This window comes from Drosophila pseudoobscura, chromosome 4 (assembly GCF_009870125.1).
Source record: "Drosophila pseudoobscura strain MV-25-SWS-2005 chromosome 4, UCI_Dpse_MV25, whole genome shotgun sequence".
Taxonomy (NCBI): Eukaryota; Metazoa; Arthropoda; class Insecta; order Diptera; family Drosophilidae; genus Drosophila; species Drosophila pseudoobscura.
The window spans coordinates 12,326,015-12,350,836 of record NC_046681.1 but is presented as its reverse complement, the minus strand read 5'-3'; the positions used below and the strand labels follow the sequence as shown (position 1 = coordinate 12,350,836).

General features: G+C 41.1%; 2 protein-coding genes across 6 annotated transcripts in view; both read left to right on the top strand.

Moving 5' to 3' along the window:
- LOC4818057 (chaoptin) overlaps window positions 1–24,822 on the top strand; it is a 75,226-nt gene that overhangs the window by 12,361 nt on the left and 38,043 nt on the right. The gene's annotated exons all lie outside the window — the stretch shown is intronic.
- LOC26534217 (Seminal fluid protein 35C) lies at window positions 488–1,111 on the top strand. Its single transcript, XM_015179515.2, has 3 exons — window positions 488–593; window positions 655–819; window positions 878–1,111. The coding sequence occupies exons 1-3, from the start codon at window positions 566–568 to the stop codon at window positions 973–975; spliced, it is 291 nt and encodes a 96-aa protein (XP_015035001.1). The 5' UTR covers window positions 488–565; the 3' UTR covers window positions 976–1,111.

The following is a 24,822-nucleotide window of genomic DNA, read 5'->3' as shown; positions in this document are numbered from 1 at the left end:
AGAAAAAGAAACCAGAAGCAGAAGCAGAAGCAGAAGCAGCGGAGAAAGAAGAATCGACAGAAGAAGAGGAAAGAAGAAGTATGGTTGCTAGAAAATATTAGAATCAAACGAAAATCCGGGGAAAAATTGGATTAAGTCATATCAGATAAACCCAAAAAAGAAGAACAGATGAAGCTAAAAAAAGGGCAAATAAATTCGAAGAAGAATTTTACAAAAAATATATCAAAACACCTAATTTAAATCTAAAATATTTTATTTTAAAATATCTAATAATAATAAGAAGAATCTAATCTAATACGCTTACTTATTCTCTCTCTGACACACTCTTCCTCGTGCAGTGTGCGCTCACTGGCGGTGGCGGATGGGAGCGAGATAGCAACACACATCTTGATTGAATATCGGGTATAAATGTAGAGACGCTTGCCGCTGCTGAGCACATTACCGCTCGTTTATGGTAGGTTTATAATATAAGTGGAAAACAACAAGATAATTTCCGTAACCAACTTTCCGTAACTGGAGAAATCCCATTCTACACCAGTCTCATGTGCTAGCTCTTTCAAACAACATGAAGTCCATTATCGTTCTCCTCTTAGGTGATCTATATTATTTTGTACAGCTGTAATTCAATTTACTATATTAAACATCCCTAATCAGCTCCTCTGAGTCTTGCTATAAAGTTCAAAGGTTGCCCATACCCGTATTGTCCTTTATCATTCGATGGATTCACGTGTGCCTATGATCAAGTTTGCGGATTTCAGGCAGAAAACGAATGCCAGCTAAGAGTGGAGATATGTTTGCGTGAACTAAACAACAGGCCGCGTGAGTTTCTTACTATTAATCTTGTATTCCCCATAATATTTAATTCGACTTTGAAAAGGTTTCAACAAAATGGTTTCCGGATACTGTGTGGATAAAAGCAAGAGACGGTGTACCCCTATGGTGACACACAAAATCACAGATATAGATCTTATGTAACTGGAATCGATTTGGTTCCACATCCATTTGCATTATGAGCAGTCATTCCATCACTCTTCTGGACAATTAGAATGAGTTTTCCCTGTAAATATGTTACTACAAAATTCTTCCAAAGTATAACTTGTATCAGCACATATTTTAATGTTAATTTTGTTCCCTTGAATCGAATATGCAATGAAAATGCAATAATCTGTCTTCTCCGCCATGGCAGCTGCTTAATGTCCGATTGCTCTACAGTTTGACCAATGCAAACCACAAGAATAGAGGAGGCCCAAACCACAGAAGAGCGAGCGGGAGCCCAACGACCGAACACATCCGAACCGAAGCAACCGACTATGAAAAATTTAAACTTTGCATCCAGGCCATTTATTCATCCTCTGCTTGGCATCTGCCATCATATCTTAGCATGCGGTTCCGCCCCACATTTTCCCTTCGGTCTCTTCTCGTGGCCGCCTCTCTATCTTCATCTCTGGCCATATCTCTGGCCGTCTCTGTCTGACACTGACAAGTGCTGCCTCCACTCAAGATGGGTCGGAGCGACGGGGGCAGCACCTTAAAAATTAATTGAAACATCACTACCGGCTAATATTGTATATTAAAAACAGCAGCAAAGACAGGACAGCACTCAGAGGGGTATCAGGACCTGGGACCTGAAACCAGAACCGTAATGGCACCACCACCACCCCCCCTCCCGACTGCCTACAACAAGATGAGGCATATAAAACTTTTGGGGTTAGCTGAAGAAAACTTGCAAATTGCCAGAGTGCGTGGCCATTTATCAGTCTTAGTTTTTTGAGGGGAGGGGTGAGAGAGCCCCCAGAATCAGGACTACGACGAGCAGAAGAATGTTGAACAATAAATTCGAACAACATTTTTGGTTGCTCCTTGGGAGTTTATTAGCTAGCAGCCGGTATTTTGTGGTCAAAGGGCGACCTGAACTTGAATCAACCCTCCTATCTTGCAAAACAGGCCCCACCATCCATCCCACTCCATTCATAGAGCGAACCCCCACACCCCCACCCACACCCAGACTCCATACAGCCCACTCATTCATTCATCTTCATCGTCATCAAATCACTGTCCAGTTTCGAATATCTCGAGACTCGCAAGCGGACAGCATTGCCAGCCTCGAAATTAATGGGCGCGCATGTGCAGACTCTCTTTGCGGAGTGCTCTCCGGCGCTCATGAGCCGACTGGGCCGTCGGCTTTCGTCTGTTGCGCCTAGGACAACAAATTTCTTATTGAATGCTGACTTTGTGCTTTCGTGTGATCTAAAAAAACGAAGCTCTGGTCGAAGGTCGTCAACGCCGTCGCCGCCGCCGTCGTAGCTGGTCGTCGGGTTCTTTGGGTCGGTCTGGTGTCGTTGTCGTTGTCGTGCCATAAAATCCGCATAATGTTGCACGGATGTGTCAGTGCACGTTTGTTATTTGGCGCGTGAGCACCGCTTTTGGGGTTGCACCGTGACGCCTCAGATACGACGGGATAGCGGAGATCTCTCTAGTGCTGATGTTATGAGAAATTCGTACTGAAGCGATGGCGATGGCGATGGAACGTGAACGTGTAACGCTAAACAGCAATGTTAAGTTTTTGAAAAAAAGATAAGCAAATAATTCACATAATAAAAGGAAAAGCGTAAATCCAACGCCAATCACATTGTGATTATTGTAGTGAAGTGAAGTGCTAATCAAACTTGAGCCGAGGAAGAAATAGCTAAATCTAAGGCAAGGAAAAGCTAAGGAAAGCCAAGGAAAAGCTGAGTAAAAGGAAACCAAATCTTGGGCACATGCAACAACTGGATACGGATACACCACTGAAGCTTTAAACAGCGCCTCACCACCACCACCCCCCGCTTCAAGTAAGTACGTAACAGATTGATGACGCTGCCCCCTCTGACCCCAGTGGCATTCCATCTCGAATCCAAACCCAACCATCCACTATCTGCCCTTCTGCCCCCATCCTTTGGCCACTTGACTAAAAGTTCAATTTCCTGCAAGATGCTTTAATTGAAGCGCACAGTAAACAGAAAAAGGCAAAAGAACGAGAACCAAAGCCAGAGCCGGACTCCAAAGAGGATATACACTCGTATGAATGGGTGTCTCTGTAGCTTTCCCCCTCTCTCCCGCTCACTCTCACGCTCTCTGCTTGGTCAGTCATTAGTCATTTGCTCATTTCCGCAAAACGCAACCAGCCCGGATGTGCAGCACTTGTCAGCCAATAAACAAAAGCCAGGGACGCAGGGACAGCAGGCACTTGGGCACCATATATGCAGAGAGGGGCGCTGGGGTTGGGCACAGAAGAAGGAATTAAATGTTCATCTGGTGGCAAACACATCAGCGTCAATCAGCAATGGTGATGGACTGACTGTCTACGGGTTCGATGATGGCCACCTCCTGCTGTTTTGCGGTAATGTCCATTGAGTTTCGGATCGCTATCGGCCACAGCCAGAGCCAGAGCCAGAGCCCGGTAATGTCTGTGGGCCACCTCAATGGCATGGGCATTGGGCTATTCCCAAATTGAGGGTACTTTTCAATTGCAAACGGGCTGGCTCTACCACCATTAACATTAATTTATATATTTGTATCCTAATCTTTTTATCAAAATTATAGCTTATCAAGTGCCTCTTTTATTATTTTTTTTCCGTTTGAAGCATCGTTTTACGATTCCTCTGTGAATACCAATCAATCCTGTTGCTGAATAGTCGGAATATCATTCCAGCGGTAGCTTTCTGTATTTAGAACATTCCTTCTTTATTTGTCATAGTTTTGGGAATGACACAGATGGAATTCGGTTTGTTAGAATGGAAATCCACGATTTACAAGCATCAAGCTGTGCGAGATATGAGGAAATATTTGCCCATGAATGTGTTGAGATAAAAAAAATGTTCAAAGATTTCGAATGTGAAATATTTGTAGGTGTGGAATTTAAAACGTTGAATAATTTTATTGTGAGCTTTTTTACGGAAATGGAGCATAGCGTTTTAGTGCCTGAATTCTGACTTATTTTGTCTTCTTAACTATCCGATATGCTCCCTGATGTGTGTCCTAATAAGCATCATCTATGTTTTCTTACATAGCAATTAATTAACTGTCGCTTATTATTATTGATATTAGATGATGGTTTATTGTGTGTGTCTGCTATAAGTGATACGATTAACTATTTGTAATTTATACTCACATATTCTTAACCATCAGTTATTAAATCAAGCGTACACAAGTACGATGTACGTTTCAAGTTTAAGCAGCAGAGGACCATCAGAGGACCAGCACCGGGATTAAGATGGCTCTCCCTAAGCTTTCACTGTGTAAGAAGCTTTCCGACTTTACTTTAAAAGGGGTTTAGGAAGTGTCGTAAGATATTTTGCTCCGAGAGGATTACCATTGCATTGTGCAAGGGAGGCAGAAATCTTAAAAGCCCTTGGGGGCAACATTTAGGGAATATTCCAGATATAGATAATCTACGATTTCCCCAGTGTTGCTCTGGTTTGACTATGGCGAAAGACTTGCATCGATCTCTGGCTGTACTGGCCATCATCCATGCTGTTATGCCTGGTCTTTAAGATGCTTTCAGGAAAAAAAAAACTAGCACAAATGCTTAGAATCATCCGTGGAATGAGTGTGTGTACAGTGTAGAGTGCGGTGGGGGGCATTGCATATGTGTCATACATTCAGGTTCTTCGGACAACAATAACCAAGACGGACAACAACAGGGCGCATCATTCATAAAGAGCAAAAAAACACACCATAGCGTAGGTGCAAAGACAACAATGAGTGGCACGGAAGAGGGGGCGGCTCGAGGAGGAGTACGAATAAGTATACGAATACGAGTGTGAGTATGAGTATGAGTATGAGTACTCGTAGGACCCAAGCTAACCCAGTTTTATTTTTTTGTGACGCTGCTGCTTCACGGCTCAGTTTTGTTTTGGGCTTCTCTGTTTTTTTCCTTCTGCTGTTTCTGCTGCTGTTTCTGCTTCTGCCTGTTATATTTCTTTTTATGGCTTTTACGGACTGCCCGCAAAACGACGACGACGACGACGAACCTCAGTGACAGAGCAGCCAAAGAAGAACAACAAATATTTCAACCAAAAACCAGCCAGAACCTACCTACATAGCTCCCCAGCAGAACCCCACCGCCCAGCTCCTTTGATGAAACTTGTTTTGTAATTGTTGTTTTTTTGGGGGATTTCTTTGGATTTCTTCCTCGCCCTCACCACCGCCCCCCCCATCCATATTTTTTGTTGTGTGGGGGTGGGGCTGCTTTTTGCCTTCTACGGAGGCCATTGTCACGTAAATCTGTGACAGAAATTAGCCTCGTTGACAAAAATATGCCTGCTTACACATTATTTGTAGCAACAAATAGACGGGCAACAGTTAATGGCGTGGAGAGTGTTGTCGTTGTCCTATAGGCAGGATCTGGCATTGGGGCTGGGGTTGGGCGTCAGTTCTTGAGAAATTTGCATGGGAACTGCGCCAGTTGTTGGTGTTGCTGTTTTGTCTTCTGGTTACATTCCCTTTGGTAGTTTCTGTGGTGCTGTCGACCCTGGCTTTGCTTCTACGTTTTGTTTTATTGATCTGTTTATGCCACCAGTTCTCCAGCTCCGCCCATCGCTCAGGCCCCTCGTCATGGATAGACAAACAACCAAAAGTTTTATTTGTGGACTAATAAAAATGTAAAAAAAAACAAATTAGAGCGAGCGGACCTCGAAAATGTTTTCCTTTGCGGGGCTGTATGTGGCTGCACGGTATTCGGTATTCGGAGGTTAATGACCAGACAGGCGTGAAAGTAATCATAAACAGGGTCCACTTGGGTGTCCTGTCGGAGTTAATTTACCTTGACCTGGGTCCTTTCGAGGCCGCCTCTAGAAGGTCTCGGAGACCTCCGGCTCTACCGTCAGAAGGTCCCGAAGACCCCCGGCTCTACCGTCAGAAGGTCTCTAAAACCCCCGCCTCTATCATCAGAAGGTCCTGTCTACCCGCTCTATCATCGGGTGGTTTATAATCCACTTTATAGAAGGCAATATTTCATGTTTTTCGATTCCTTTGTAGCCTTCTGGCCTAAACCTTTTGGCCCTTTGCTCATGTCGGCCTGTCGTCCTGCGGCAGTTGCCTGGGCGTTAGTTTTCTTTGAAACATAAATTATTATGAGCCTAATAAATCAAATTTTGTATGAAATGTGTTGTTTTTTTAACGGTTTCTATGAAAATGTAGCCAAAAGGTTTACGGATTTGATTATTTTGAATATAATACAAATAATACAATATTTTAGATTTCTTTTAATAATCTAAATATTTTATTGAATTTTTTAAACACACTAATTAATTTATATAATGCAGGAAAAAAGCATTAATGGCTAAAAAATATATATATGTATATATATAATAATTATGGTATTAAAATACTAAATAAATAATAATGTCCTTTTCCATAAATATTAAACCCATTAATGGGTCACGAAAATAAATGGAAATGAGAGAAGTAACCCCCGACCTACCATAAGCTTAAAGGTCTTTGGGTGGCCACGAAAATCACAGACAATTTCCCAATCAATTCGTAGCCTTAATTACCGGGACCTTAACTCCGACTAGCCTTGGACTTGCCCACAAAGTCAGAGTTAATCTATCATGTTATTGGGGTTTGCTGATTAACACGAAAACTTTGCCTCATGTAACGCAACAAAATGATTGATGTCCACTACAAAATTGTAGCGGTACTTCGTGCTTGCTGCCACACCCACCCACATTCCACATTCAACCAACGGCAGAGTCCTTCGCCGTTAAACACGCTAGAAAACCGTTTGGGGTCTAAAGCCCTAAAACCCTGTATCTATTCTGCATCGACGGCACCACAGCCTTTGCTTTTCCACTGTTTATCGAAGCATTCAGTTTTATGTCACAGCAACTGATTGATTTTTAATTAAACGTCCAGCCAATCCACTGATTGATGCTAATCATACGTTCCATGCCAGCCACGCCCCGCCCTCGGGGGCTAAACGGTTGAGCACACATTTTCCACTTTAATTCAAACCCCAAATACGAGTATGTGACGGAAATTAGATCTTTATTATGAGGCGTGGGCGTTGCCCCCGCGCCAAAACCAATTTCAATGGAATTTACAACGCAGCAAGAAAGAAGGCAGGACAAAAAACGAATCGAATATTATCCAGAGATAGTGCCAAAGATCCGTTTACGTGACTCGGAAATGCAAATAAAATACAGGAGTGGAAAACCCCACGCTTTTAGGTTTTTTTTTTCATTTTTTTTTTTATTGAATTCCCTGTGAAGGAGGAGTCTTGTGTGCGAGGGCAGACCGACATAAATAAACCTCAACTAAGTCGTGTGTTTTGACATAGATTTAAATTGACATGGTTGTGTAAACAGGGGGGGGGGAGACATAGGCGTAGAGCCTAGAAAGCGAAACAGAAACAGAGACCAGACCGACGCAGACATTCCTCATTGAAAGACCCACAAGAAAATTCTGTGGCATTCAAAGCATTCAAACCAGAGCATTCCCCCTTTCCCCCTTCCCCCCCTCCACCAACCAAACATTGGCCTAATGGCCGATACCAGGCGGCAGAAAAATGCTACGAGTTGGGGGCGAAAAAAAAGAAAAAAATAAAAATAAAAATGCAAAATAGTTTGTTATTTAACATATTTTGACGGGTACCACCGGTTGGGGCTGCTTTTGGATCGTAAATGTAAATTGCCCGACAGATATTTGGTGGGGAGATGATGACAGGAGACAGGACAAAGGAGAGCCTAGGACCTAGGCAACAAATTCCAGCAAACCCTTTTTTTGACAATTTTGCTTGCTGCGCTTCGATGGCTCGTTGGAGTGTTCGCCACGCAAATAGCTGGAAAAGTATGCCCCGATTATGTTTCTCTAACTGGGCACACACGCAGTCAGCAAATTGAAAGGCAAACACACACACGCACTCCGCAAACCAACAAAAAGAAGATGGCCAAAAAAGATGAACAGGCCAAAACGATTTGAGAAGGATACCACTACCCCCCCCCAAAAAAAAGGGTGAAAAAAAAAGCTAAATAGAGGAGCTGGAAACGAAACGCTGTCTTTGCTTTCTATGAATGTCAATTGGTTGGCGGAATGGAAAGCGGGAATAGAGTGGCGGACGGAATCGGTATTGGAGTCGGAGCCGGTGCCGGAGCCGCAGTCGGGGGCTAAGGGATGCAGGAGGGCCAATTTAAAAGGGCTTACTTTTTAATGAAGCGAGCTAAGGAGGAAACACGATCCACAGAGCTGGCGAGGAGAGGCGGGGCGACGAACTGAGTGGGGGCCTGGCGGTGTTTCGACACAATGGCAAAATGGATGAGCAGACTTGTACGTACATATGCGGATATGTATGTACATGTGTATGTGCGATATATGTGGAAGGGACTAAGTGAGTGTCTGCCTGTCTATCTATCTATCTGGGTGCCCAAGGAAACTGACAACTTATTGACAGCACAGTGAATGGGGCAACGTGAATTGAAATGTTAGACGAGATGCAATTAGATAGAGAATAAGTGGAAGATGACACAATACGATATTACGGCATTGTTATGCATCTGCTGAATGATGAAATATGAAATGGTAGCTCAGAAAAGCGAACATTGATTTGAATGGCAAGCATAGATCTCAAATAAAAGAATGAAATAATGTAGATTTGCACTATGACAATGGAGAAGGGATTGAATTGATTTGAAGGGGTTGTAGGAGGTTTTCGAGCAGATTTAGGTTGTAAATCTTTCTTAAGAAAAGTCGAAGGGAGACAAGGAAATCTAACCTAACCAAAACTTAGTTCTGTTTGATGTTTTCCCAACCAAAACGTTACCAATTTATACTACATATAGTAATGCAACAGAATATGGAAAAAAAATATATAATAGCAAATAATATTCGTCCTTGAAGGACATAAATCCCATATCATGAAAGGTGTTGATTTATATCTTTAGAATATTTTAAATTTTGGTAATACACTAATTGTTCCCAAAGATAATAAATTTAACAATTATTTTGTAATTTTCTAAATAAAACTTAACTCCTTAAAAATAAATTTTATTTTTAACTATTAAATAAAACTTTATATTTAATTATAATTTTTATATATATATATTTTTTTTTAAATATAACAAAATTAAATAAATTTTATAACACAACTTTTAAATAAAAATTTTAAAACAATTTGTTAGATTACAATTTTTATTTTTGGGCAATTTACTAATAGTTTTCTTCTTATTAATGCCAATTTCTCTTTCCTATTCGACACCAAAATCAAAATTATTAGGAAGCTAAAACCATTTTGTGGCAGCAATTGCCTGTTCAGAAACAATCTTCACAATTAATTACCAGGCTATCATTTATCGTTTTGATTTAATGTTTTCCGATTGCCTCTCTTGGCTTTGAATACTCTATGGTGCTGGTGCTGCTGTTGTTGCTGTTGCTGGAATTTTTATTGGTACTCGTATTTGCCGCATGTGGCAATAGCCACAATCTGACATATTGGAATGTCGAACTAATGAGGTTTCCAAACCAAAACGTACTTACCCCCATTGGCCCCCGTGCAGCCCGCTAGTGTGTGGAGCATATCTGCATTCGTACGTTCACAAAGAGACGGACAGATAGCAGGAAAGAGTATGCGAAACCAAATCAAATCACATAACATGTCAGCTATGTTGGTCGCTTCTACCACTGGCTCGGTCCCTGCCCCACGTACCTACCTATATCAAAAACCGAACAGAGCCCAGAGCCCAGACCCAAGCCCAAACCGAACCAAACCGAGCTGAAGAGAAACCCCCACTGAGCACAACCAAACCGAGTGAAACCAACTAAAACAATTCCCTTAGCTATGCTAATGACGCGCAGTTTCCTCCTATTGTATGCTACCTTTTGCACTATTTTAGCCTCCCCCAGCCCCCTCCCCCACCCCTTTCGCTGTCCCTCAGCTGTCACCTGTCCCGCATAGGTGCCATAGGTAACCTCCCATCAACCCGGCCCAGCCAGCCCAGCCAGCCGATTTCGCCACCTCCTTGCCATTGCCATTGCATTCTCTTTTCCGCTTTTCCGCTTTTCTGCTTTTCCGCTATGCATGCGACGAGGTTAAATATATGTTCTGTTGTGGAGCCTATGCTAATGTGTGTAGGGAGTACGAAGTACCAAGTACATACAAGGAAACGAAGGAAATGGAATACTAAAGATCTGTTTAAAGTTTACCCTTTTTGAAAGAAACTCAATTTTGTATAACTAATATTTGGCTTTCGTGCATGTTTTTGCAGTGGAAAGTGTTCTAAATTGTTGGGAATTATTAGATTTGTATGGGATAATTCTCAGAGAACACTCTTTACAAGTTTTTTAGTTAGAAATTCACTGGATAGATAAAATATCTGCCTTTCGTATACCGAAAAAAGTTTGTAAAAAGAGGCAGTTAACTTTAAAGTAAAATATCTGATGTATCTGCCTCTAAAAATAGTCTGTTTATGGGTGCTTATCTTTTTCGTAAATTCACATCAATATCTCCTCTCAATAGAAGATTATTTTCAGCTACAATACAAGAGATTACCAGTTCCCATAACTCTTGCTTCTGTACACAATTTATCATGCATTCTTGTGAGATTTGAACGTGTCTAAAGGGCATGTAATCTTCGATATGTCAAATATTATTGCCAAGATGTTTTTTGCACTTGTATTTGCAAGGATATATGCATATAGATTCCTATTCGCTGTTTGTGAGTTGTTGTCGACATCGTCGTTTGGTTTGGTTTTCGATGGTTTTGGATTGTCCTCGTCCTCATCCTCATCCTCGTCGTACCTCCATTCTCATTCTCATTCCCGTTTCCATTCCCATTCCCATATTCTTTATCTGGTTCTGGCTCTGGTTGTCGTCGTCCAATATGTGTCAAATGCAAATTTAAATCTTATTGAAAAAGGGGATTATGTGACAGCAGCAGACGCTGCTCCAAAAAAGGGTGGCTGGAATGGCATCAAAAGATGGAAAGGTATTGTTAAGCGAGAGTGGGAGAGAACGGGAGAAATGGGTATGGTTCTTCCTACACATCTTTTTCATTCAGATTGTGGGTTCTGCTGCTGCAACTAAAAATGTCACTCTTCCGGCTGTAATCGAAGGCGGAGGAGGAGTGATTGACTGGCTAAAAGAGAGAGAGAGAGAGAGAGAGAGGCGAGAGGTTGACTGGCTAAAATACAGAGAGAGGCTAGAACACGGTTAACTTTTGAAGGTTGAAGTAGAGCCAGAACCGTTTCTCATTTGCATCTTTTGCTGTCTTCCCCTTTTTTAAATGGTTTTTCTACCGTTTTTTTTTTGCATTCAAATTCTCTTGGTTTTTGCGGTTTTTCCATCATTGCATTCATATCATCATTTTGGCATCATCTCCGCTTAAGAGTTGGGAATATAATAGAAATTCTACTGCAGTCCACACACACACTGCTAGCCCCCATTCCTCAATGCCTCCTTTCGTTGCCAGTAGTCTAATCCCACATCAACATGCACACCACAGACACATCCGTATATATAAATATATAACCAATACAATGACATGACCGTACAATATTTCTTCTCCACAAAATGTTTTATGCTTGGATGCTACCTCGCTCTGTCATGTCCTTTGTGTGTGTGTGCTGGGGGGATATTCAATATTTTCCAGGCATTGAAAATGTTCCGTAGATGTGGGGGGGGATGGCATGGGGGTTCGTCCCGATCAGAGGAACGCTTGTATATATTTCAAAGCTTTTGTTATCAATATGTCGCCTGCTTATTGAAAATAATACAATATTCGTGTGGGGATAAAAGTGGATGGGATGGGTGGTATGGGTATTTGGATGTACGTAATATATCTCTCTGTCTGTGTACCTTATTGTGTGAAGTATCTACAAGATACTCACTCTCTCTCTCTCTCTCTCTCTCTCTCTCTCTCACTGTTGTGTCACCTGTCGGTCGGTGTGGGCTTGGGCGCACTTTTGGTACATTGATTGTGTCATCATCATCATTTGAACTGTAATTCCCAGTGATTCTTTTCCAAAATACGAAACCAAAATAACGAAACCTTTTGATTAAACCAATACCAAAAAGAGGTATATTATATTATCCATATCTGGCGGCAATATTTATACAAATCGAAGCTTCTAAAGTATTTTTGTTTAAACATAAACATATGGAGTGGATGATTGTTTGTTTGTTTGACTGTTGGTTGATTGTTTGTTGGGTTTTGTGGGTTTTTGTGTGTGTGCTGATTGCGCCTTTTGTTTTGTATGAACCAATTTCAATAATGGCCCAGCGATGTCATTAAATATGCATACCACAAATGCCACTACACTACACACACCACACACTTTCTTCCGTTTCGGGGAAGGTAGAGACATCGACATATGTATCCTTTCTGGAGGACTGGCAAATGCCCCGCACGTAGCCACATAAATTCCTAAATTCAAGCTCTCTCTTCTCTTACATTAAACATTCCTTGCCATTCAATTCAATTCAATGCGATTCGATTCGATTCGGTAAGGGAATTTGTGTACAAAGGGAGTCATCGTCCTGGTCCTGGTTCCCTCTCCTAATTGAACAAGCCCTGTAAATGCATTAAATCCCTCCCAAAATACTACCAAAATAATGAAGCTGATTAATTCAATCAGTTGTTATGTGGCACGCCCCCCTTCTGTAGGTATTCCTCACATCCTCCTCCTCCTGGAGTTCTGTTTGGGGGCTTGTCTTTCACCATGTTAAGTAGTTTAACACGCTAATGGGATTGAGGCCCCTATGCCAAGGGCCATGCCCACCGAGGCCTCCCCCATCCGGTGATAGATCAATGAATTAAACGTGGCCAGAACGGAGTTAATTTTTGATGTATATGGATGGTTACAAGGGCTGCATAAAACTCTTCTTAGACTGGTAATCATAATACTGACTTCATCAATTTATTGATGGAGAGAATCAGTAGAAAAGCAGACTTCTTGGGGCTTAGCGGCATGCCCCATTCTCCCCGCTGATATTCCTTAAAACAAATTCGTTTTTGCTCCTTGAAATATTGTAAATTTGATGTGTACACTTTTTTTCCGCTGTGAACCATCTATGTAAAAACCATTTGTAAAAATCGATGGATAAAGGATTACATACGATACCTTAAAAGACGCGGAATTAATCTACGTATACCAGAAAAATACAAACTCCCAAGGAATAAATTTATTTCGAATTTTTCCGAATTTTCCAAGTCAAAATAATACCGCAAAAATTCTCAATTTCGAAAAACAAGCACTATTACTGCAAAAACAAAGTAAAGAAAATTAAAAAAAATTAAACCATAAAAAAAACAATATTTTTAAAAATTTTGTAAGCCCCAAATCTATCAGAAAAATTTTGTTTGGTTCACATCGGGAATAGTTTTAAATTTATTTACCTCTAGAACATTGTATAATATTTGTTGAAGAATGTTCGAGTGATTCCAATCAATTGGCATTGAATCATAAATAAAATCTCAGGTCTAAAAGGTGCTTGAAAATTGTTTTTATCTATATTTATCATTAAACTAATTACAATTATAACTAAAAAATTGTTTAGTGAAAAAATTAATCACAAAACTGTTCAACAATATATCCATATTTCTGTGTGGTATTTTTTACTTTTCAAGTATTATTTTTCATACATATTTTCAGAGTGTCATTACTTTATTTCTGTATAATTCCTATCCATAAATATTTATTTGCCAATATCATGCTTCAGGTTTTTAATAGCTTTCGTTTTTGGAGTATGGCGAGTACGAGTACAATATATAATAATAATTTGACGCAGCAATCCCATTAGTATTTATGTGTGTTTGAGCCAGATGGAGAATAATTATTAAAAATGTATGTGGCTGTTGGGCTTTTGGTCATTTGCCGTCATATAAATTTGACAAAATTTCACACAAATTTATATAATTTTCAAAATGATGCGATGCGATGCGATGCGATGCGATGCGATGCCGTGTACAACAGATTTGTCTACTTAGTTTTGGACTAATTCCTGGGCGGCTGCCGTCGATGATTGAAACTCATTAGAGATGCAAATTTAAGTGGAAATGGTAGGAGAACTCGTATGGCAGTCAAATGCAAATGCAAATGCAAATGAATTAAATATTGAAATTCAATAATTATGAAGAGCTCCAAAATATTTCCACAATTATTAATACTCGTTTGAGAGCGACAGAGAGAGGAATTTCATAATGCAATATTATCATGGGAATCAAATTTTCGCAAAAGCGTAGGAGAGCGGGGGAAAGTCAATCACTTTGATATATTAAGAGTGTGCTTTCTCGAATGACCTTTTTCGTCACTCATTATTTATGTTCGACCTTGACTGTTGGTGGGGAAATCCACTTCATATCTATCAAGGCATCATCATTGCTGGTTCTCGGGGTGTGTGTGTGTGTGCTGCTACCATTCGTTGTCAAAAGTCAAAAGTTCAGTCTGCAATTTGAACATGACATTTGTCAGGAGACAACACACACGAAGACAGAACGAGAAACGGACTGGATGTGGATGTGGAAGTGGAAGTGGAAGTGGCACAGTGGCACAATGGCAATGGGTGTGTAAGTGAGAGTGAAGGGAAGCCGACATGGCGACATATCAACTGAACCTTAAATCAAGTTGTAAAGAGGCTGGGCCAAAGTGTTCAGGGGATCCCCATTCTCTAGCTGGGGGCAGGAGCAGGAGCAACGGCAACAGCAACAGAAACAGCAGCAATAGCGGCAGCTGTTGATGAAACGACAGCAACAACAGTCATAGCAACACGAGTAGGAGACAAAAAAAAATATATATAAGAGTTTTATGTTGGGTGTAACGACCAGGTGATACCTCGTTTTTAGATTTGGAGCTAAAGAAAGGTCTAAAAAATACTTGTTCAGAGAGAGATGGTAATTCTGTCAACCAGAATTTCATGTGCATGACTGGCAACACTTTTAAGATATAAAATGAACACCCCTGCGCACTCTCCTCGCTCCAGCGTCAACCCCTGGCTCACTCGCCTCGTTCCTGCGGCAGCCCCCGGCTCACTAGCATTGCTCGCTGGCGCCGATAGGAGTGAAATATCGGACAACGACCCACAACTTTTTTTCTATAATTTAAAGCTTTTTCTTCCTTAGTCTGGCTTTAATAATCTTCTGATCTGTGACAGGCCTCGACTGTCTGACGATTTTGCTAGATTTGATGACCCCTATATCTACTCGAAAACCCTTCCTCCTATAAATATGTTCCATACACCTTTACTGGTCCAACACACCCTCGAACTCCCCCAAAAATCGGGGTAACCAAAAGAAAAGAAAAGCGAAAAACATACCGAAATGAAGATGGGCAGCTGCGAGGCATATGCGGACACACACACAGACACAGACACACTTACGGAAGGAAACCCACACCATCGCAGACAGATACAGACACAGATACGGGAGAGAGCCAGAGACGCACATGCGGCTATAAAAGTGACAAATGTTAAACGAAATGTAAAGAAAAACTGACAACAGGAAGACGCCATGTAATGAAGCATAAAAAGGACATTTTTCAAGACGACTGCGAATACAACAGCAACAGTAATTGATCAAAAAATCAAGTAATACATGAGGGGGGAATATGCCGAAAAAAAGCACAGCTTTTTATAAATAGATTTTAAATAATTAATGAATGAGGATTTGGCTGCGGATTATATCATTAGTGTCTGACTGATGACTGTTAAGTCTCCCTGGAAGTTGTACGAAATACAATCTATTTGACACACATTTCCAGAAATAAAATATCCATCAAAATTCTTTAGAATTTTGGTACAAATATTTGCCTTCTGGTTGAAATAATATTTTTTTTTTGTGTTCTCATATGATTTCTTCCGTTTTTATTGAATAACAGTAAACAAATACCATAACTAAATATTTTAAATATTCAGAGCTATCATATTTTTGGAGGCGATGCATTTCCTCGCTAGATATCCGCAAAAAAAGGGATTTCTCTGTTCAAATGTTTTTTCCATGTGCCCTATAAGGCCATGGTTACCGATGTAAATCTTCTGCGTGTGTGTGTGTGTGTGGCACAATTTAAAGAACCTTCTCTGATTACATTTCCGTGTGGATTGCACAAATTACGAGCATATCCAGATACGAGTATGTACACATGTACATATGCTACGGCCAGCGAACCGTGTCGAACCTCATCAGGTCTATTCTGTTGGGGGAATCCCCAGCCAGGACTCAGAAATCATGGCGTGCCTTGAGGCGACCCACGACTGTGACAATGGGCCGCAAAAGCAAAAGGCAAACGAAAACATGGCCATTGCTGCAACTCCATGCCCCACTGTGTTGTCGTTTCATTGTGCTCGTCCTTCGTCGCATAATCGAAATTCATTTTCACGCTTGTAATCAATGCGACAACGCCCCCGCCCCCGGCCCCGGCCCCCAATGCCACGCCCCAGCCGAACACCGCCTCCCCAACCCCGCAGGGCCACGCCCAACTTATGCAAATCGTTGACTTCGTGCAGTCTTTATACCCTCCTATGATACCAGCATTGCACCCCCCACCTCCTGAAAACGTAATTGCTAAAAAAATTTGTGTGCTGAAAAAATAAAAATAAAAATACAAAAAAACGAAACGAAACGCAAAAGAAGCGTCGGAACAAAAAATGAGAACAGCAAACCGAATTTAATTTGTTTTTCGCTCGTTTTGTGCTCGCAACTTTTTCGTTTTCTTCTCGAATTCTCGTATTCTATACATATTCATACATATATACATATATATATGGAGAGTATATGTATGTATGGGTGCTTCTTCTTTTGTTGTCTAGCTTGTAATATTTATTATCGAATTGTGTAACATAGGTCGGGTCGGGTGAGAGGGGGGGGGGGGGGAAGGTACAAACGGAGGAGGAGATATGCCAACGCAGTGCGAGCAATTTCCAGAACTTGAAGTAGAAGTCTGGGACCACCTCCGGCACAAGTTGCAGTTGTAAGTTACATTTTTTTTGGGATACCCTAAAAAACGGGTATTGCAAGGTAGAGGAGGACTTTGCACGCAGAAGCTAGGAATGTGATTAAGATTTTTGGTTAAGAAACTGAATCTAAAGATCTGTTTATTCTTCTAAGGAATACCAAGCTCTCAGTTTTTTTTAGTCTATTTCACCTAAACCTGAGACCAAAATATTTTTTAATCATTTTTGTTATGACAAATAATATATACATTTTTTTTTTTCAATATTTATTATTTATGTACTATTTCTTTTTTTTGTAGTTTTATTAATTTGAGCATTTACTCATTTATTCCCGCCCAAAATGGACAATACCCATGCCTTGGCTGCAGTTCAATGCCCTCCATAGAAACAATTAATTGGCACACAGGTTTTGTGGAGAAACTTTGTTTTTGTTTCTCTAAAGCATCACCATTGTTAGATTTTATATAAATTAAAATTAAAAAAAAAAAATTTAAATGAAAAAATATCATATATGTTGCCCAGGATAATTCTTAACATCATAGTCTATATAAACCTGCTTCAAATAGCTAATTACCTGCCTACTACTATCATAATTCTGTCACTTAACCTTTTCTTCACCTGCAAAAACCCCTTTAAGAGTATTCGAACTTTGGAACCAGCCCAAGGCTAGATCTGGGCTTCCTTTCATGTTTTGCGTGTATTTGCTGTTGCCCCATGACTTGTTCTTGGAGTTTAAAATGTTTGCTGGGATTGGCTGTCTGTCCAGGTCCTTGTCCTCGAGACCGACCGACCGACCGGGGCCATTGGTATGCACACGCGTGGACCTCGCATAGTTGTCCTCGACAGGAATTCTAACCTAACCCGGGCATATGCCCTGCACGTATTGCCCTTATAAATTGTTGCCAAATATATATGTATCCCCGTACCCCAACGTACAATATGTATGTATGGGTAGAGCTGGTGGAGGACTCTTGGGCTGCTTCTGTGCTGCATGCCCCCCCCTGTACTGGCTGCATGCGTATGACAGTTGCAATTGTGCTTTAGGTTTGGGTTTGGCTTCGACTTGGGGCTCTTTTTTTTGGTATGCACGGAGGACAATTGCAAAAGTCGTTGCAAACTTTTTGCCAAGCCATGTTAACTGTCAGTCAATACACGAAATGCGAATGATATGGCTTATTTGTGTACGACGGATGTTGACTGTCCCTGTCCTTGTCCCTGCTCTGCCTCTCTCTGCCTTGCTCCTTGAGCTTCTCCTGCTCTGGTGAAAAGCCAAAACCTTATGACTTATTCAGTGAATGTTTGGTTGGAGTTCTCTCCGTCTCTCCCTCTCTCTCTCTGTCTTCTCCAGCTGCGCCTGGATACTCTACAGCACTCTTCAGCTACAATTCCCGTCATTAATTATACGCCACGTGTCGCCGTCGAAGCAATTAAATTTACGCATTTAATGAGAAAAGCACCGCTCAAACGTGCCACCAACACAGCGGCAGTGGCAGCGGCAGCGGCACATGGAAATACACGAAATACTCGCCGTAGTGTGGGGATTATTGGCAGCAGAGCAGAGCTACTTAATTAACTGCATGGTCAATAACTTTTAGGCACAACTTATGAGCTGCACTTACGCCCCCAAGATTAATGGCATTTCGATTCTGCCCATTGAGGATGATTTCCTTACGGCTTTTCTTTCGTTCTAATACCTTTGAAGGCAGCTATTTATGGTATTTCCTTTCCTGGAATACAAAAGGCTGGCATTTCGCCTGTGGTGGGGCGTTGGGGTGGCTGGTAATCACTGCATAATGAGTGCCTTCACACCTTTTGTTCTTTAAATAGAAGTCATTAACATTTCATTTGTATAACTTTGGAATTGGGTAATTCATGTACATATTCTAATACGAAATGGGGGGATAAGACTAAGAGAAAATGTACATCGTACATACAGTAAATTATTTATAAAGCTGTAATATCTTTCTTTGCCCTTCTGCTTGGATGTCAGATGTCTCTTTAACTAATAGAAAATTCCATGTGTAATACCTCCGCAAATTAGCCAATTTGAATGAAATTTCGAGACCAAAACAAACACCACCTTATACTCGCAGGACATCCTGCAAGTTTAATACATTCATTAGGTTTATAACGAGGCACGCATATCATCTGTCGACTGGTCTCCGCGCCCTCCTCGGGGAGTCATTGACACACATTTCATCATCAAAGTGCCACAGAACGCAATGAACGATGGGCCAGTGCGCTCATCTATGGGGAATTTCGTTCTCTTAAATGATGACCAACACCCCCCCACCCCTCCCCCCTGGACATTTCCATATACAACTTTAGTTGGAGCTTGGAGCACACTGAAAACTTGATACTTTGACCTTTTTCGGTGTTGGGGGGGCGACCCCTGGTCTTAAGTGGCGGTCAAGTGGCTGGCATAATCAGGCGACGATAGCGATGTGGCAATGGCAACCATTTAGAAGTTCAAATCCTCAACATTTCCAGCCCTGTGCGTGTGCCCGCAAATTTCCAATTTAATTATACACCTGACCGAATTTGAATATTCCCTTTCCACCGCCCCCACAAAGGCATTCATCTAGGTATATAATACACTCGTATACATGCCTCGGACCTCGTAAATTTAACGCATTAAGTTATTTAAATAATGTTCTTTTCTCGCATTTTGTTTTTGACTTTTCGTTGGGGTTCTACGCGCTTTACATGTGAAATAATTTTGGGTAATGGCAGCAACGTGATTAGCCCAAATCATGCCACATATTCATAAATTTCTCTCAGCACACGACCCGCTCACTCTCTCTCTCTCTGGCTCTGGCTCTGTCGCTTTAATGCCTTAATGAAGCCATTCCAGTTAGCAAAGTGTCGCCATTCTGGCTTCTCATTCCTACATTGTACATGTGCAGCCACGTAGAGAGAGAGAGAGAAGTGCTTTACAGAAGTGCTGGTTGCGGTTGGATTGCTGCAAATTGGAGTTGGATGAGGGCTGTATGTGAGTGCAGAAACCGCAGATCAATGCGGAGACTCTGTGATGACATTTGTACGATTATAATAGGCGCAGTTTATGCAAATTGGATTGACAGAAGAGGTTTACGCAATGAAATGAATATGATTTCTAAATTATATGCATCCAAACACTGATGATGGATGATGACAATGGATTGCATAAAAGGGAAAAGAAAGGAGTGATTACCAGGGAATAAACCCAGAGGCCAAGAGCCTCGAAAAGTTACACTTGGATTTGAATATTTATTACATTATTTGTGCCTCGAGAGCGGAAATATTTAAATGGAAGTGTTTTTAATTACATTTTTATAATTAATCAAAAATTATTTGATCCTTATATATTACATATTTAAAATAAATAAATTTCATATTTAAATTGAATAAATTTCATATTTAAATTGAATAAATTTCATATTTAAATTGAGTAAATTTCATATTTCATATATTTCTCAAAAATTGAATTTAAAACATATATTTTGAGGTGTTTATTTATTTAATATTTCATATTTAAATTAAATACATTTTATATTTAAATTAAATAAATTTCATATTAAAATTAAATATATTTCCCACAAATTTAATTTAAAACATATATTTTGAGTTGTTTATTTATTTTAATTATTTATTTAAAAGTGTAAAAGAAATACTTATATTTAAATCAAATTAAATTCTATTTAATTTCACTATGTTTGTTAATTTTAAATCTTATTATTAATTTAATGGTTGTGTTTCTTTTTACTGGGCCATTTTTCTCCCAGTGTAGGAAAGTGTATCTTGAAAATATGTTCAATCCAATTAAAGTTGGGCTTCATTGAACGAGAGATTGATTACAACCAAAACTAAAAGAGCTGCAAACTAAAAATCAGGGCAGTTTCATGTTTTCTTTAATTTACCAAACAAATATTGCGGCACCAAGTAAATCTTTTATTTTAATTCAATTTAAGCTGTCGAAATATAAAGTAACTTAAAGTTTAACGAAGAATCTCTGGCAGAAAACTTTCCCTTGGCCAAAGCCAAAAGTGAGGCGAAGTCCTGGGCAAAAGGAAACTTTATGACCTCCTTTACGCATAAATATGTACGCCGGAGGACGACTGCGAGTACGAGTGCGAGTGCGAGTGTACTTCATATACATTAAACAGCCGGCAGCTATGAGAGCAGCTAAATCTACTTGAGGCAGAGCTGCATATTTTACCTCCTCAAACGGCAGGCCAAGAGAAATCCCATCATTTAAGACCCAGGCAGGCAGGCAGGCAGGCAGACCTCTTAGTGTTCCTTTGAGCTCTGAGGCTGTGAAAGATGCGTCGGTGAATTTTTTTTCTTCTGGTTTTTGTGGATTTTAACTGCCAGTTTTCTGTTCTCCGTTTGCCCTTTCAATTGCCAGAAAGAGAGAGATGGAGTGCCAGGCTTTGCCAGAATCTGGCCAAAATCTGCGTGAAACACTCATTGGGCTTTCGGGGATGTAGGATTTTTGTTTTTGGGTAATTTACACACAGATCTGGAAGGCTTTCACCCCGTCCGTTAGACACAGATACAAATCACACGTCAAAATCAAAGTTAATCCCTTTTGTGTTATGCACAGCAATTGAAATTATGTGCTTAAAGGCTTAAGCCCTCCGCCTAACAAACAGCCAAATAAATAATACAAATAAAACAACACAAAAAGCGCATAAACCAGCGCAGCAACAACAAATAAGCAGAGAATGTAACAATCCAACAAACATCCAAACAAGAATCCCCCAAACGCAGCACAAATTGCGTATGTTTCTCTCCCCTCAGATATTTCCCCCCCAGCGCCCCCCTTTCATACGACTTTTGCCATTATTTGTGTTTTTATTGCGCCATACATGAAACATCCACATAAAAAAAAGCAAAAAAAGGAAAAAAAAAAAAACCAAAGTGGGGGAAGTGAAAAGAAGTACCGTGAGGGATTTGAGCATTGAGGAGCCCGGAGTGGACCGAACCAGACCGGAGTAAGGTAGCAAATCGAGAGCGCCAGAGGAGAGCAGCGCCAGCTCCAGCGCCAGCGCCATTTGCCACAACTGCGTTCGGGGGCACTTGAGCGAATGGCATAAAACACCGCCGCGGACACACACTCTTCGGACCCTCGTGCAGCGGCAACAGAAACAGCATCAGCCACAAATAAAGGCTCGAATCGTTTTGGCCAACTGGGGATTCGACTAGCGGATACCTAGGGGTTTTGCAGGGGCTCAAAATTGATTCTGTAAGACGTCAGCACAAAAGTATGCTACGTTTTTGTATACCATAAGGAAAAGGGCAGCTCAGGGATCTTCACGGGGATTTCCGCCTAGAAAAGAGCTCTGAGATAGGTACTTTTAAAAATTAAGCCTAGAGACTGGAGTGGGATGATTATTTACCACATTATATAGCATAAAAACCATGATATATGATGGGCCATGATTTATTATACCCACTTATATGGCTACGAAACTTTTGGAACTATAAAAAGACGTTCCGTGTTTTTAGACTATGATGTTTCCAGATATTTCTCTCTGATGATCTTTCCCTTTGTTATCTCCTGCCTGTTCCTATACAACCCTTTGATACCCCTTTGAATTGGTTATAGCTGCAAACAATAACAGATTTATTGCATATTTCGCGCTGGTAATTGAGATTAAACAGTTGAAAAAAAAAGTAAAGAGAATTGAAAACAGCCGCACGGCATTTCATAAACCCCGAGTACACACATACGCGAAAGCGATGCCATAAAAGCTGGGCATAAATTTAAAAGCTCGTATATCGTTTTGGCTTTCCCCTCAGTCAATCCTTTTTTTCGTAGTCCCGCCCCCCTCCATCCTCCCTGCATCCCTCTGCGCATTGATCCTGGGGGCCAATCATTTAGGCCTCTTGGTACCCTTTTGTTGTCGCTTTGCCCCACTCGAGCATGTAATTCGTTTAAATAATTGTCAAGTGCCTGACTTTATTTATGACAAACTTTTAATAATTTAATTGCTGGCCAGGCAATAGCCAGGGAGGCCAGGGCCCAGGACCCAGAGCTCCCCCCAATTCTACTCATTGTTGCAATTGCTGGATTTGTCGGTACCGCTGCTGTTGCTGCTTTTGCTGCTTTTGTTGCTGCGTTCGCATTTAATTGATAAATGCGTCAGGGTCTGCGACAGGAGGTGGCAGGCAGCACCGAGCGACGGACTGGCAGGCTGGCAGGACGGGAAGGCAGGCAATCGAGCGAGTTGCCAGCTGTAATTATAGATGATTTGAATAATTCAATGCCCAGAACCGCCCCGGCTTCAGCTCCCGACCGCCAGCTCGTGTCGCGTTTTGTTTACGCAATTAATTGTGCGGCAGTGTGTCCGGGAGAACAACAGCAGGACCCAAACAGTGGGCTGCGTATTGTTGGAAAAATTAAACGAAATAGAGGGTTATTTTCTGGGATTTAAATTTTTTAGTAGGGAAAAGCGTTGACTCAAAAATTAACCGCAAAACGCTTAGAAATATCCTTTAAACAGCCTCAAGGCACAGCAGAACAGGCGAACGAAAACAAGAAGATAACGAAAATGTGCATGTGAGCATGTCGTGGATAACAATTTGAACGGAAAGAAGCGTGCCAGCACATACAAAAAAAATAGAAAATAAAATTGTTAACGCACATTTAATCTAATAAATTTCAAATTCAATGGGATGTCAAAGGAAATATTTAGTGGAATTACTTCCTACATTAAAGATTGTGCCATTATCGTACGCTTATAATTCAGTTATTATTTAGTTGTTTCTTCATTTACTAATTATCCGCCTTTTCACCATTAATTACTTTTGCACCCTTCGGTCATTATTTATGTGTAATTTCTTTCCGTTTTCCTGTACCAATGTACCGTCTAACGGGTTGCTTGGTCATCATTTGTGTTTGTCGGCCTCAACTTTCTGGTTCTGCACTGTCATTTGCTTGATAAGCATTGAATATACGTACATACATATTCATTCAGAGCTCCGACACACACACAGACAGACGCAGTGGGACACCGACCACGCCCACCGCACGACATGACACGCTTCGGTGGGGGGGCAAGTCTCTTTCTCTTCCTCTGTCTCTGTCTCTCTTCTATTTCCCATGGATAGTTTTGCGCCTGTGTCGTTCATAAGCAATTCATGTGTTTTCCGTAAACACTTCAATTTAATTTTAGTGCCTCTGGGCGCGAAATTGCTGTTAAATTATTGAGTGAAAGAATTATTAGAGCAGACCTCGCGAAAGAGTTGATGAAAGAGCCCTCGCCCGCCGTACATCCGCGGCTTTTCAAGTTCAGATGCGAAATGGGATTTGGGGACCTGGAGACCTGGAACCACCACTTCGCAAAGCTGGTGGGTAATTTTAGATTAGAAATATTTGGATTCTCTTTAAGTAAGGAAGGTCCTTATATCCATAGATTCTACAATGTCTTATCTTTAAGTACACTTTTCTGTAGATCCCAAAACCTGTTGCCTTCTCAATATCCCCAAACTTTGGCCAGGAAAACTCCCGCCTTACACCTTTTGCTAAAGAGTTTTCCAAGCTGTTGCAATCAGGTTTCAAGTTCAGGTGCGAATGGGATTGCCACTGGGACCTGGAGTCACGACTTGGGGAAATTGCCTAGGTGGTTTTTTTCTTCGCCCACCTATCTGCGAGCACGGGACGACTCCCACCGGCACATAATTGCGGCAAGTCGAAGATAAATTACCCAAACTCAAAACTTTGACCTAAGCGCCGTTTCCGTGAGTAAGATTAATGATGCGGCAATTGCCAACAGCCAACAGTTCTCTGGCTCCTCCGCATGCCACCCTGCCCCCTGCCCCATGCCGCATGGAAACGGCCGGCACACAACTATCACAGCAACTCGACAACTTTATGGGATTTGAATCAAGGGTTGTACTCCAGGTTTTTTGGGGGTTCG

Coding starts and splice junctions, on each gene's coding strand:
- LOC26534217 (XM_015179515.2), top strand. CDS start 566: ATGAAGTCCATTATCGTTCTCCTCTTAG. Junction 594..654: donor CATTATCGTTCTCCTCTTAG/GTGATCTATATT, acceptor ATCCCTAATCAG/CTCCTCTGAGTCTTGCTATA. Junction 820..877: donor TGAACTAAACAACAGGCCGC/GTGAGTTTCTTA, acceptor GACTTTGAAAAG/GTTTCAACAAAATGGTTTCC.